The sequence below is a fragment of the Pholcus phalangioides genome, unplaced genomic scaffold (assembly GCF_987345545.1).
Source record: "Pholcus phalangioides strain wild (caught in Gottingen) unplaced genomic scaffold, Ppha-v1.0 ptg000042l_1, whole genome shotgun sequence".
NCBI classification, from domain to species: Eukaryota; Metazoa; Arthropoda; class Arachnida; order Araneae; family Pholcidae; genus Pholcus; species Pholcus phalangioides.
In genome coordinates, this window is record NW_028301628.1 from 10,649,842 (window position 1) to 10,664,958 (window position 15,117).

General features: G+C 36.0%; 1 protein-coding gene across 3 annotated transcripts in view; it reads right to left on the bottom strand.

The window, feature by feature from the left end:
• The window catches only part of LOC149064467 (rhophilin-1-like), a 77,023-nt gene that overhangs the window by 29,018 nt on the left and 32,888 nt on the right, over positions 1 to 15,117 (bottom strand). The window contains exon 1 of one of the 3 annotated variants that reach the window (XM_089254590.1): positions 1,437 to 1,762. The exons of the other annotated variants lie outside the window; for them this stretch is intronic. Coding sequence (XP_089110716.1) covers positions 1,437 to 1,517 — 81 coding nt within the window. The 5' untranslated portion in view covers positions 1,518 to 1,762. Of the gene's footprint in view, positions 1 to 1,436; positions 1,763 to 15,117 lie in introns of those variants that run through there. 3 annotated transcript variants of the gene reach the window in all.

Genomic DNA, 15,117 nt, shown 5'->3' on the forward strand with positions numbered 1-15,117 from the left:
GCTATACGAAAGCAAATCGGGAATAATTTGACTTGATCATTTTCTCAATTCCTTCCTCGTCCGAAACGTTCGTAAAGCTGCAACCGGCGATTCGTGGCCTAGGTAAAACAGCTTCACCAATGTCAACAACAACACAATGAAAATCTTATGTAGGTATTAGCAATAAGAAAATTCGGAAACGAGCTGTCCGTGAAATGTGAAACGAAGCACCGGCCCGTAGGGCCGCATCTTCTCCATCATTGAGGCCTATTTTTGGAAATTTGAATTATAAGTTTCTGCTATGCTTATTATAGATAATTAAATAAGCATAGCGAAACGAGCTGTCAATCGTACACCCTGCATTTTATAGGAGACTGATTTGCGTATTTCCAATGATTTGCTTTTGTGCAGCGTCATCTATCAACAATATTTGTAGTTTTTTCTGTATTCCCCCCCCCCTTCGCAAGACAGACTTTTCGCCAATAACTACATTGAAATATACAAATTTCTCCAATTAATTTTGAATTTTTTAAATCTTTAATGAATTTATTGGACGCCCTGATAAATTAACCCCCATAAATTCTTATTAGATAAATAAAAAAACATCGCAAACACTCATAGGCCATAGAAAAATAGATTAGTGTTACGTTAATTGTAATAAATCGGTTATTATGCATAAAAACCGACCAAACCAGCGGGTTGTTAATATATTTTTCTACGCTCTATGAGTGTTTATGATAATGTTTGTGTTACCAAATAAGAGAATTCGGATATTTATAACAATGTTTTCCCGAAAATTATAAAAACTCTTGCAAAATAAAAGTGCTGCAAATAAACATTTATTTTACTGAACTAAGGTATTTTCTGGACCACATAACCAGGTATATCGGGGGGTCCTTAATTTTTTGTGTCCCATGGACCCCTTGTGCCAATAATATGAAGTCCGTGGACACACAGGTGTAAAGTTATTGTAAAAATATTCGAAGGGCTCAAAAAAATACTAAAACAGTATTAAGTATACAGCAATGTGAAAACGAGTTTATTCTCATCCAAGATTACGGCCCGTCTGAAATCTCTCAGCGGACGAGTTGAATTAATTTTTACAGTAGTGGTTCTTACCTTTATTAAAAAGGCCACCTCTACGAAGGACCAGTTCTACGAGAAATAAAGGGCGTCTCCATGTCCAGAATGCCAAATTTTACAGTGGGGGGGAAGTACAATGATGTTTCCCCCCCCCCTCCCGCTCATAAAAAAATTAGTTACTTACAGCCCTGGGTTTCCCACCCAGATAGGTTTCGTTCTTTTAAAGAAAATTTTATTTTTTTCCAAGCAATATCATTCTCAATAACAAAAATTATTCAAGTCAACTGATAAATAATTTATTTTTAGTTTCGATTAATTTAAAAAAAAAATTCAAACATTTTGAATTGAGTTACATCTTGAAGAAAATTTCTCACCTGAAGACAATTCGAACGTAAATGCAAAGAATTCCATAACTTTTCCGGATCGGAAAAAGGTGACTGTTCAGTCTCCAACATCACGTAACTACGCGTCCACTACAGCCAATAACTGACAGAGAAATGAAACTAGTATCCACTCCGCTAATAAAAATAAATGTCAGACAAGGAGGAGGAGAAACGCTGGGAAAAGTGTCTCTCTCGCTGTGAAAACACAACCTTCTTTTTTACTATAATAACACACACTTTTCTTTCACCTCGTGTGAACCTCCCTCAAGGGCTAAAATACATTTTCATCCACACTTCAAAAAACTTCTCTCACACACACAGCAAAAGAGATTCGTTGCCCCACTGACCCTGATTGATATCGCCAGACACTTGTTTGGCGATTCCGAGAAAAAAACAAAAAGCCAAGAAATACGCCAAGGGGATGATGATGATGACCCCAAGCGTAGTCTTTTACTATTACTAACTTACACACACAGGTTATAGTCGTGTTTACCTGATATAATAAGTGTGTATTTAAGAATTCGTATTCAATGGCCTCTATTTGGTATTTTAGTAAACACGTGTAGTTTTCTTTCCTTTAGGAGAATGTATTTTTCTCATCTTTCAGCTTCACATTCAAGACGACGAATTTTACGAATTTTTTTTGTGCTATAGTTCCGCTTCTAAAAATAGGAACTTTAATAAATTCTAGGAAAACTTTGAACTTGAAATTTTAAATTTCCTTAACATTTAAAAAGTTTTTAAGTTATTTTATTTATCAAATTTTTTTGATTACCACACAATTTGCAATATATTTTTTATAAATTTTTGCATCATATATTCTACATTGTGGATTCCAATATTTTAAAAATATTGTAATATTTGTTTCCCATTTCTTAATTTTGATTTATTTTATTTTAATATTAATTACTTTTCAATTTTTTTAATAATTTTAAGTAATTTTTTTTATATAACAATTTTAAGTAATTTTTTATATCTATCATTTCAATATTTTGTTTCATAAATTTATATAGTTCTCCAATTTTTTTGTCTTATGAATATTTTCAGTGCTTTTAGCTATTTTTTTGTATTTATTTTTTTACGTATCGAACTACAGTCAAATCCCGTTATGGCGAACTCCAAGAGACCGGAGAAATCACTTCGTTAAATGAAATTTCGAATGAAATTTGTAATGAAATTTCGTTATAAAGGAATTCCATGTTTTTGCATTGTTCTTATGTAAACTTATATGAAGTATTACAAAAGTGTTCGTTAAAACAAGAATTTCGCTATAACGGTATTCGTTAAAACAGGATTCGACTGTATATGTAATAGTTTTCTTCGATTTAATAAGATGGAAAAAAAACAGTAAAGTTATAATTGGTAACTCAATGTTTGAAACAATTAAACATATTTTTCATCCGAAGTAATTTCTATCTTCGATAATTTGATCCACAGAATTCATATAAATCCGCTAAATATTTCCACCATTCATTTTTAACAGGTCCTAAATTATTTTTCCCATTTATTCATTTTTTTTTCCCAGTTGGCAAACCATGTTTCTCCCATTCAATATTCTGCCGTGCGCGCTTAGCAAATTTCTCCCATTTACTGTACTTCAATTTTTGCCGATCAGTAAATTACTTCTCTCATTTATTAATTTTATGCCGGTGTCCGCAAATTATTTTGTCATTTATTTATTCCCTGTTGGTCCTCAGATTATTTCTCCATTCATGTATATTTTTTACCTTTTTCGAATAATTTTTCCCATTCATTTTTTTTGCCCATCCAAATGTTTTTTTACATTTTTTACCGGCCCGAATATCCTTTTCACCCTTCATTTATTTTTTGTCTGTGTCGTCAAGTTATTTCTCCTACTTTAGCATAATAATTTACCAGACCAGAATTTAAATTATTTCTATTTTTTTTTACGATATTTATTTTTTGCTGGTTCGCAAATTCATTCATTCGTTTCATATGTTCGTTTTATATTGACGGTCCTCAAAATGTTTCACATATCAATATTTTTGATAGTACGCAAATTATTTCTCTCATTTCCGCCGGTCCACAGCTGTCAAAAGCTTGAAGGACACTGCTTTAGTCGGATTTCATTGTATAGGACTTCTGAAGAAAAAAAAAAAAAACGGAAAGCTTTGAACTTCACAAAAATCCGATAATACTTAAAAGCATCGATTTCATAAACTCAGTATTGCACCGTTTTGCATGACAATCTCTTCAAAAACATTTCCCATTAAATTTTTTTTATTTAATATCTCCATTAACTTCAAATGAAGTAGACAAACTACATTCACTTCCGAATTCTTCGGCCAACTCGTCAGACATGACGAACGAAGGCCGAAGAAAGAAGAGTCACGATTGAATCATACTATTATTTGATGCGGACCCGGAACCATAATATAACCAGAATTTATTTATTTCTATTCTCAGTTGCGTATAGAGTGTTATATATTCAATACTTAGATGAAACCGTAGCTGAAACTCATATTTTTGTATTCTCGGATGCTGCAGCTGCTTCGAGAAGTCTGTCTCTACAGAAGAGTGCACAAAAAAAACAGAAAAAAAGGGCGGGTCGGCATTTCGCAGAAACCACCTGGTAAAAGAAACCGACTCGAAATGCTTACGGAATGACATCATCGCTAAAAACATGCCCGATGTTGACTTGCATGCTTATTATAATTTTTATTGCGTATAATGTCATAAATGTTTTCGATTCTTTCGGAAAATACGCGTCGATTCTATTCGGAAAAAAAAGCATCATTATGAAGTCTTTTATAACGTCATCAAGTACCGTAATTAAATTGCAAGTCCCATGTTTCATCGAGTGATGTTATAGATAGAACCAGGGCCGTAAATAGGCATCCCCGCCCCTATGTAAGGGGGCTGTATCCGTATACCGTCTCTGTGCGATAATGTAGGCGTCGTGCACATGGTTCATAACCTTTGACATAAAAAACATCAAGGACTATTCAAGCATTTTCCAGGAAAAATTTAAAAATTCAAAAACATTCAAAGGGGGGTTGATAAAAAATGATTTTCAATTTATATTCAACACATTTGCTCATTTTTAATTTTAGCCACGTTTTAAATGCTAATTTAGTAATTAAAGATTAACTTTTAAAACAGTTATAATTCTCATTTCAACTTGTGGACGATATCAACTTCTATTGGTCTTGCTTTAAAAAAAAAATCCATTGTAGTTAAGCGTACAAATGGCATCTAAGCAGAATTCATTTGGTGTTTGAAACAGTATTGAAATTTATGCATGATTAAAAAATCGCATTCATTTATGCAACTGACATTTATTAATAGTTTGAAATATAAGTACCGCGCTTTAACATGCAAGTTACCATCTTGCATTTTAAGCGCAGTACTTTGCTACTACTACTAAACCAGACATGCACCTCGTCCATATTCCTCGCCGGAACTTCTAACGAATCGGTGCATGTTGGAATGTGTGTGCGTATAGTGAAGTTTGTTTCTGTGTAATGCTTGTTATGTGTAGCGCTGCCATCTTCAATCAGTTTTTTAAACTATGAGTTTTTTCTCAACTCATAGTGAGCGAGGTGTAATGAATGAATAATTATACCGTTGTAGGTGCTCTCTGCTGCGAATGGCAGTACTTTACTGCCAGATTTTAGGCACCATCTTTTTAGGCATAGAAATACCTCAAATGTGAGACCATATGTCCTGCGTCTGTGACTCATCGTTGTTGCTCTACTCGTTTTCGTCTCAAAGAAACATGATTTTGGAGGTGGGATGAAAATTCGTGGAAGTAATTCATGCAAAAAGTTTTTTTTTTTTTCCAAGCACTTGAAAGATTATTATTTGATAATTACTTTTTTTCAAGGACTACAACGATTTTTGAAGGACTTTTAAACACTAAAATGAACTTTTTCTTCAGGTGTTTTCAATGAGTATACAAACCCTGGAGCTGGATTCTCATCGTGAGGATCCAGGTTCAAACCCCGTTGGTGGCACAGTGGTGATCAGCTGCTTACGCCCGAGTGGCGTGGTGGTAAGATGCTCGTCTACCACCGTGAAGGTTGCTGTCACGGTCCCAAGTTCGAACCCAAGGGAGGATGTCAATAAGATATTTTCCCTTATGAGCTTAAGGCAACCACAGATAGACAGCGCCTTCACTTCCAACCCATCTCATTAATGGCAGTAAATTGCAATACATCGATATGTCCAGAGTTGGTGAAGTAATGGTGATCAGCCGAAGTTGGTTTTCCAACTTCGAGGAGTGAATGAGAGCCAGTCTCAAAGGAATTTGCTGCTCTCGAATCGGAAAATTCTCTTCGCGGAGACCTTCAACATGATACATTACATGAAAATTTAAGCATTTGCCATCTGCACTTCAAAATGTAGAAGAGAGATGGCAGTACCAGCATAAAACGAAGCGCAAACACAACTCTGAAAACAAATATTTAAGGGCCATACACACACACACACACACTCAGAACACACATTCCGGCATGTACATATTCGACAGAAATTTCGCAAAGGAATGTGAACGAGGCGTATGTACGGTTAAGTAGTACCTGCCTACCAATTTTCAAACTCCACACATTCTCAAAAATTACATGATCTCATGACGTTGAGCAACCCCCTCTCCCAAGATCGTGTCAGGATAGGCCAATGTGTTGATACGGTTTTATTAATTCTTTACATATAGATATGGACTGGATGAATGAACGTCAGGGATCTGCCACCAGATTTATCCCGTTGCCGAGATCTCTTCCAACTCAGCCTCGTGGCGGAGTTTGGAACAAAGTGTGTGTACCTAACAGTCCGAGTGCGTACGTGGTGTTGTGTCCGACGTTATAGTGCTGCCATCTACATTACAGAAATGAAATGTAATGATTGAAATATTTGTGCCGTTGTAAGCCTTTTTAACGGACTCGCATTCGGACGGAACTGCAGAAAACAAATTTCAACCGACCATAACTGCGGCGCTGGTGGGGTTCCAACCCGGGTCGTCGCGACGCGAGTCCATCACTATGACCAATCGATATTTTTAGATATGGACTAAAAAAAAAATGAATGGTTGGACCTTGCTGAATATTGATGCTGATGTAGTCTCATCTCAGAGAGGTTTTAAATTCTCTTTTCAATGACGATGTATCTGGAACAGACCGCCATCTGGATTATTGACATAAAAATGAAGCTTTCAACTTCAGCATCGGCATGATGCTATCACGTTTTAGTGAAGTAGCAAGTGCAAGCGAACGATGTCACTTGCCTAATTAGAAGCTCCTAATTAAAAAGTAGTATAAAATGATATTCACCTCGTTATATGGCTGCCAGCAATTTCTGCAGAAGCAGTTGCTGGATACATACATCCCAACACTTCGAGTATTCGGGGAAAAAAAGGGAACGTTGGCACTAATCGACCAGAACAAAAAGAAAATTGGGACGATGGACCGACCGGACGATCCAGTCTCGGGCCACTTTTTTGCTTAATGTTTGACCAACGATGATTGAATGACATGAAGACGCTGTGCCTGCTTTAAAGACGAATTAGAAGCGATGATCTTTTTCTTCTCATAATGGTAAGTCGGTTAATAGGATTTCCATCTAATGCTCGAGGCAGCCATCTTGGTATCGGAACCAGTTTTTCCCTACATGTGTTTAGGTTTAATAAATCAAGTAAAAGTAATATGTAAATCATATCTTATTTAGGTCCTCTCTTCACAACAGACTGAGAAAATACGTTATCAATAGCTAAAAGTTACAAAAATATCTAAAAAAAAAAGCAGTTGACGTCCGATATAATGAGTACGGCCTCACAGTCCGTCTAGGGGTCATCAACCCTTTTTTTTCTGGTCACGAGCAGTGTCATCTTAACACGTGGGTCAACCCGAGTACGGCACGGGTAGCTCAAGAGGGGGGGGGAATAAAAATAGGAACCGGTTGAAATTTTCATAAATTTTCCAGGTAGGGCCTCAGAAAAGTTCCTTGGCCCGGAGGCCCATGATGCAAGCACCATGAAGAGCACCCATATCGCAACTCGGATATTCTAATGCTCAAACTCTATTCAGCAAAATAAATACTGTATTCTTAAGTGAGCTTGGGATGGAATGGTTTGGTTAAAATATCGATCAAGATGAACATTTTGGAGAGGAGTACCACGGTGCTTGCGAGCAACAAGCGGAGGCGCGTTGTTAGGAGCTCTAAAGCGCTAATTTTGGTGAACAAAAGGATTTAAGGAAAATTCACCGACAGTTCGTCACCAATGAGTGTCCGAGTGGTTCAGTAAGCGATCGAATGAGCTAGTGAGTGAGTAACTTCATGAATGGGTGAGTGAGGAACCACACCAGTGACCGTATGAGTGATCGAGTGAGGAACCACACCAGTGACCGTATGAGTGATCGAGTGAGTTACCAAGGTAGCGAGCGACCGTATGAATGGCTCATTACTCACTCACCCGAATATTTGCTCATTCACTAACTTCCCGACTCACATGATCAATCACTCATTTGCTCATCAACTCACTCATTATGTCACTTACTCATGAGTTGTTGTCGATGAACTTTGCATTATATATCGGGAAATCCCCACTGTGAATCTGTGTGGGTGGCCACCTTCAAAATATGTAAGTTCGTTCTGTGATAATTTAGGAATTTTTGGATGCCGATTTTTTCCTCCCCATAAAATATATAAAATCGGAGTAAGAGCCAAGAAATTATTTTCGCACCGAGCCCTGCGTCTGATAAGGGTGGCCCTGCTCATATAATCACACACCTATCTATGCAGTCATTCACTCAATTGCTTACTCACTCAGTCAAGGTGAAATGTCAGGGCGACGAAGAGTTGGGGGTGAATTTTCCGGATTCCACCCTAATCGTAGTAAAATAACTTCATTTTCACATTAGGAACTGGGCATATTTCTCTTAATATAACGACTTGGAAAAGGTTCTCGTGTTATGACAAAACTTCAAGAAATCTTCAATGTCGTTATAACTGAGTTTGAATATTTTATCTCATGAGGGGTTCCAAGACCAGGGAGAGGATTGTACCGGGGAAAAAAAAATTCACGAGAAAGAAAGGCGGCGGGACATTCTTGGAAGCTGTCCTAAATTTTATCGATCGAGCGGGACAAATCAGTCACCTTGATCATGGTCATCATATTATCAAAGCATTATTGTGATAAACACGCATTGACCATAATTATCTAAACCCTACTGACCATAAGAAGTTGAGAACATTGATTGCTTGGGTCCATCTGAAATCGCAACGATAGCAACAAACGATATGGTGGATATCTTAGGGCGAATCTTCTCCAAAGATCATTACAACTACATATAAATGGTTTTCTCTTTAGAACCGGTTTTCCAAGACGAAACAATGAATATTAATAACTTGTGTTAGATTATGACTGTAGTTATTAAAAATAGAAAAAAAAAGTATGCCGGTAAAAGTCCAAAAGCGCTAATGACTATTTTCTGGTAGTCACTTCGTTATAAGCGTGTTTTCTCGCATAATTTACATATAAATTTTCTTCAATTTTTTGTAAAGCCGTTTATAACCTGTCAGTTGCAATAAACGATTTTATCAATGACTCTTGAGATTATCTTTGAATATTTATTAACAAAAATCGATATAAATTATAATCAATACTAAAAATGGCAGTTTTGTCTTTTAATAAACAGGATCAAGCCTCAGCATTTTACGGCAGGTGCAATTTGCTATTTCGAGCTCCTCCGTATTGTAGAATGCAAAAGAAATGTTGATCCTTTAGGGAAAAAGTGTAATAATTGGGGGGGGGGGGACACTGTTTGACAAAGGAAATCGTGGACAGGGACACAACTAGGTATTTTTTTGGACATCGGTCGATTGCTCTCAAAATGGAGTCCTTTGAATTTTCAATGTGTTCCCCGCAACAGCTGGATTGCCCCTCAGTCTGATTTTCGTCACAGTAGGTCATGCATGCTCAACCCATGGCCTCGTGAACCAAATGTGGCCCTTGGAGTCATTTGATGTGGCCCGTGACAAATAACCATACCCCCTCAAGTGTCCCGGGGTATGTTTCCAAATGACTCAAGTAGCTCGCAGCACACTTCTATATCATGTGGTCCGGCACACGTTCTCGAAGAGACTCCCCAAAAGGCAGAGCATCCTTGTTGTAGGTGATCGGGGGGGGGGGGGAGATTTTGAAATTTCTCAAACATATTGAATAACCAGTAACCATAAAAATTATGTGCAATTTGGTAAAGATTAAAAATTAAACAATTGAAAATGTGTTGACACGATATGCCAGAAAAATGTTTTTATTGTTGCCATCTACTGTTGATTCAAGACACTATTTTTTAATCGATGCACATTTTAGTGTTACATTTATTTCTGTTTTTTTTTTTTATATTTAAATTGTCAGTGTTTTAATAAAATTTATTACAACTGAACTTGATGAAAATTAAATTCGATACAGTCAAATATCAGTTAAAACAATTTTAATTTATTTTGTGCTCGTAAACCTGAATCATTGAAGTCATTGTATTGACACCCGGTTTCGGTTTCGACAATTACGCGTTCCAATCAAATTTAGTTTCGGTTTCACTAGAGGCATCTATTGTCAATTATGTATATTTTCTGTATATGTGAACGATATATTCTTTACTTTTCTGGAATAACAATGTTTTCTCGAATATGTACTGTAATTTATAATTAGAAAAATATTTAAGAAATTTGAGTCCGTTTACAGTCAAATCGGATATACTGAAATATCGGTTAATACGATTTTCTCTTCCAACTTTTCGTGAACCTCAATCCATAAAAAATGCCAAGATAAATTAGGTTCGTTTTGCAACGTTATCCATCTTTGACTTTAAATGACAATTCCTGATTTTACTCTTACGAATTTCAGTGACATCTTTTTACTTTCTATCGTTCCTTTTATCCGAAAAATTGATTTCTAAACAATTTACAGAATACTTGATTCTTTTGATAAGTCACGCCCACTTATAAAATAATCGGATACAGTGAAATATCGGTTAATACGATGTCTCTTCTGACTTCATGAGAATGAACCATTGAAATAATTTTTCAAAATTTGGTGTCTGTTGCAATGTATTCCGTACTGCTTATTCATCATATTTTAAATTTGGGAACCAGGGCTGCGAGAATCTACCATTTTCTAGCATGCCTTGATCATATAAAAATTATGAATCTCGGTCACAATTGTTCTTATATATCTGTAATTAATAAATATCTCGGATGCAAGTTGTTCAGACCATTTTGTACCTTTACCAGCTGTCGTATATTATAAAAGGAAAAAGAGGGATGAACGAAATTTCTCCTGCTGTACTCAGCAGGGATAATCTGATAATTCAGATAAAGGCTTTATCTGCTATTGTTAAGAAATTTGGAGGAAGAGGGCAAACGACCCGTTTCCTTAAAATTTAAGGTGAGAGCAATCGACTCATTTTTTCTTCCCAAACGATCGTGGGGGTAATTGACCAACACCTATTTTTTTTCAGCTGGACGAGAACTCATTTCGGCACCCTCGTGTAATGTTGAACAAGAAGTTAACCCTTTAATTGGCAAGCATTGAAATAATACACAAAGGAGAAAAATTTTGAGGGGTTACATAATAAGCAAATGAGGAATCCTGAATGCTATTACATGCCGGAAAAAATGTATTGTCAATATTTAAAAAAATATGGGATGTTGCACTTCAGGAGAACATACTGTATTTATATGTTTCACACAGATTTGAATAGTAAGACATAGGAGACGTGTACCTTCGAGCCATGGCTGCCCTTACAAGGCAAGGAGCTCGGTACGAAAATAATATCGGGATCGATTGCGTCTCATCAATTCCGGGGCACCAAAAATGCTCAACTCCCCCCTCAGATTTTGTGTATTTTGGAGAGGAAGTAATTTATGTAAATTCAGAATTAACGAGAAAAAATTCCGGACTTGATGAAAAGGATAATTACGGGGAAAAATTCTAGAATCAATAAAAACACAGAATTAACGGAAAAATAGTTAAAGAATTGATAAAAGCCTCCAATAGTTTACCGTGAGTGCGGGGCCCTCGTAAAGCGCGGGGGCCCGGCACATGGCTGTGCCCGCTGCTGAAAATGCCACACTCCGGATCAGAGAGATTTTTAAAAACAAAAGTAGAATAAATAAAGTCAAGAAAATAATTAGATGGATAGAGGACAACGAAGACAAAGTGATCCCACGGACGCCTTATCAGCCTATAGCACAAGTACAAACTTTACCACCTCGCCGGTCACAAAGAAAAAAGAAACTACAAAGAAAACTGATAGCACAAGACCAGTATAATGTCATGGAAATCGAACGATTTAAATTGAGGATGAAATCGATTATGAATTTTATCTGATTCATTATTGAATTCAATATGTGATTTAGGACTTTATATTCGAATTAAGATTTAATATGGAATATATAGGATTATATGTTTGATTTCCGATTGTATACGTAGATTTGTGATCTCGCAATTGATTTTATACTTAGATTATGATTTTACACTTAGATTATGATTTTACACTTAGATTATGATTTTACACTTAGATTATGATTTTACACTTAGATTATGATTTTACACTTAGATTATGATTTTACATTATGATTTTATAGTTATGATTGTAATGTATATTTTGTAATGTATGCTTTTTATGAATAAATTGCCAGAGGTATCCAGTCCGTGTGGACAATGAGCCGATATTGCCATATGGCGATGTGGCCTGGGTATCTTTCGGTGTGACGGTGCAATTTACTCTATTTTATGGCTGTCTGTATTACGGGGCACAATGTGGGGACGTTGATCCTCAAGAAAAAATAATTCTTCAAAGATTAGGGAGTCTTTCCTTTCCCCCCCCCCCCCCGGTTAAACCAAGGAACGTGAGAGGGTTAACGAGGGTCAGCTGGAAAAAAACTCATTTCAGTGCTTTCGGGTAGGGAAGAGGTTAAAGCAGAGTTTAACAATTTTTCTTTTATATGGCTCCTTTCTTCAGAAATTTCATTTTCTTGCCACCTCAGTCTTTACCAACTCATATCTTCTAACACTAGGGGAAAGCGTTAATTCGACAATTGTTTAAAATAAACCCGCCTGCTCTTCGTCTTCCCCCGGTTGCGGCCCTGAACGTGGGACCGGCAACTACACCCGTCAAGACGCCACTCACTATTAAATTTTATTTCAAGTGGGAATTTTGCGGACGTCTAGGGAAAAAAAATAACTCAAGTGACTTGCTCTCATCGGAAGGTAAGGCCGCTTCAAGAAATTCGTGGTCCCCTACAGAGGCGTACGTAGGATTGACCTTTGGAGGGGTAGCAGCATACTGAATTTGAGAGGGAGCACAACAAATTTCTCATAGAAAATTTTCAGTTCTGACCTACAAAAAACATTTGAAGTTAACAGAAATTGATAGCATATATTTACTTTCAAAATTTTGGTTATTTTAAAGATATTTAGAAATATTTTAAAATTTTCATCTTGAAAGCGAGGCATTGGAAAATTCTCATAGAAAAAAATCCCTGAATGTTTTTATAATATTTCAATGTCAACGCAAATAACGAAGCCTATTTCGAAACGGAAATAGTCGGAATAATACGGAGTAATCGGATTAATTCGTAGGGACTCATTCCAAAGAGCACGTGAAATAAAAAAAAATGTATGAAGTGTCCTAAAATAGGCCCCTCTCAGAGAATTTCAAACATGTGCTATAAGCACTTTCATCAGAGTGACAAGAGATTAATTTCTTCAGTAAGGCTGTGGAAATACTTTCAACACAAGATGGCCGCTTCTGTAACCTAGTTGTTTATGATTTGATTGATATTACGCTTCTTTACACATATCGCACGTGGTGTGTCACATTATTCGCATAAAATGCGCCAATCATACAATTTTATAAACTCTTCAATGACTCATTTTGACATTACACACAAGTGTTATAAGTAAATAATAATAAAGGCGAAAAGAGACTCATAATAAGCATTAGACCGATGTTTTATATATGAGTCATTATTGAGCTCGAAACATTAAATACTGATGTTTCATCTGTTATCGTTCAAGATATGATGTATAGTTTAACGATGGGGAAGGATCTGTTCGATAAAGTTAGGAAGATAACTTTTCAAGGGCATCATGATAGTGAAGAAATGTGTATGTTACGGTAAATTAGATAAATCAGGTTATTATGATAATCACAGAGCATTTTGGTAAATTTGATAAATTTCCCTAAATTTTATCAATATTTATCGTTGATTACACTAGTATCCAAACGTCGTTGGTAAATTTAATAAGTATTAAAAAAATTATCACTTTAACCGGCGATTATGTATAATTACTAAGGGTCGCGTCGTTAGTAAACATGATAAATCGTAATCGCACCGTATGATACAATATAGAATTATAATTGCATCGGGGTAGAATCATAAAATTTAAATTATATCGGGGTCCGGCTATAATAATTGATAAATATGATGAATCAGTGGCGTAAGAAGTGTTCCGAACCTACGAGTCCTCGTCTTGAGCACTATGTAAGAAATTTTAATTTCCAAATTCTGTGGGCTCTCGGACCCGTGTCGCAAATAAACATGGGTGCTCGAGCACCCACGGCTCCGACGCCACTGTGAATCGTCAATAAATTACTTAATTTTATCGGACATTTCGATCGGTGATGTTGGCTGTTGATGAAAATGAAGGAAGTTAACATTACAATGCTGATAATATAATTTATGCGTTTTTGTTCTACTAACACTTATTTAAATTTAATTCTCATGAAGAAAAATATATGTAGTGCACCCCCATCACGTAAACTGATAAATTGAATTTCATTCGACAATTATGCATAACCATCAGTATAAGTAATGCGCAGGTGATAGTGCTTATCTTTGTTTTCTCTGGAATTTGACACACTAAAGATTACTGCAGGGAAAACCCACCCCCATTTCGGGCTTGCAATAAGTCAAACAATCACAGTTCCAGGAGGAATGCGGATATAGAGTATATTATTATCCCCCATCAAATACATTGGAAGTAAATTACTCCTGCTATTGCTTTCCCAGATAACTTTTTCCGCTTTATTTACATTATTTTCGAACATTTATATGAAGTAGTAAAGTAAATGACCATATACAACGATGCGAAACCCGGAATCGAACCAATAATTCAATAACTTCAATTCCATTCAAGATAACAATCGAAATCGATAATAAACAAAAATATGCAATAAAACCTAATTAGTAATTCTCAAATGCTAACGATATTAAGTATAGTGATTGTTTTATTTACAAGAAATTATTTTTGATAAAAACATTTTTCAGCACTTACAGAACTTTATTGCTATTAAATAATTTAAAAAGGATATTATTATTACCTATTCACTAATGGCTAGTGAACGTTTAACTTATTCGATAATATATGCAGTATTAACAAATTATCACGATACATTTTACTATGCACAGTCTGAACTAAAATATTGTCACACAAATTCAGTAAAAACCATTCAATATCCAGGGACATTGTTATTGCGATGCAGCGAGGCGGGGGTATTAGGTTTACCCCACCACAGTTAAAGTCAGGGGGGTCAACGGACCCGTTAAGAGGTCCTTTGAGAAATTTGAGGTCCGTGAGCTCAGACGGGAGAACAATTTACTCACTACCCTTTACTTTGCTGTTTTGTTAATATTACTTTGTAGATGG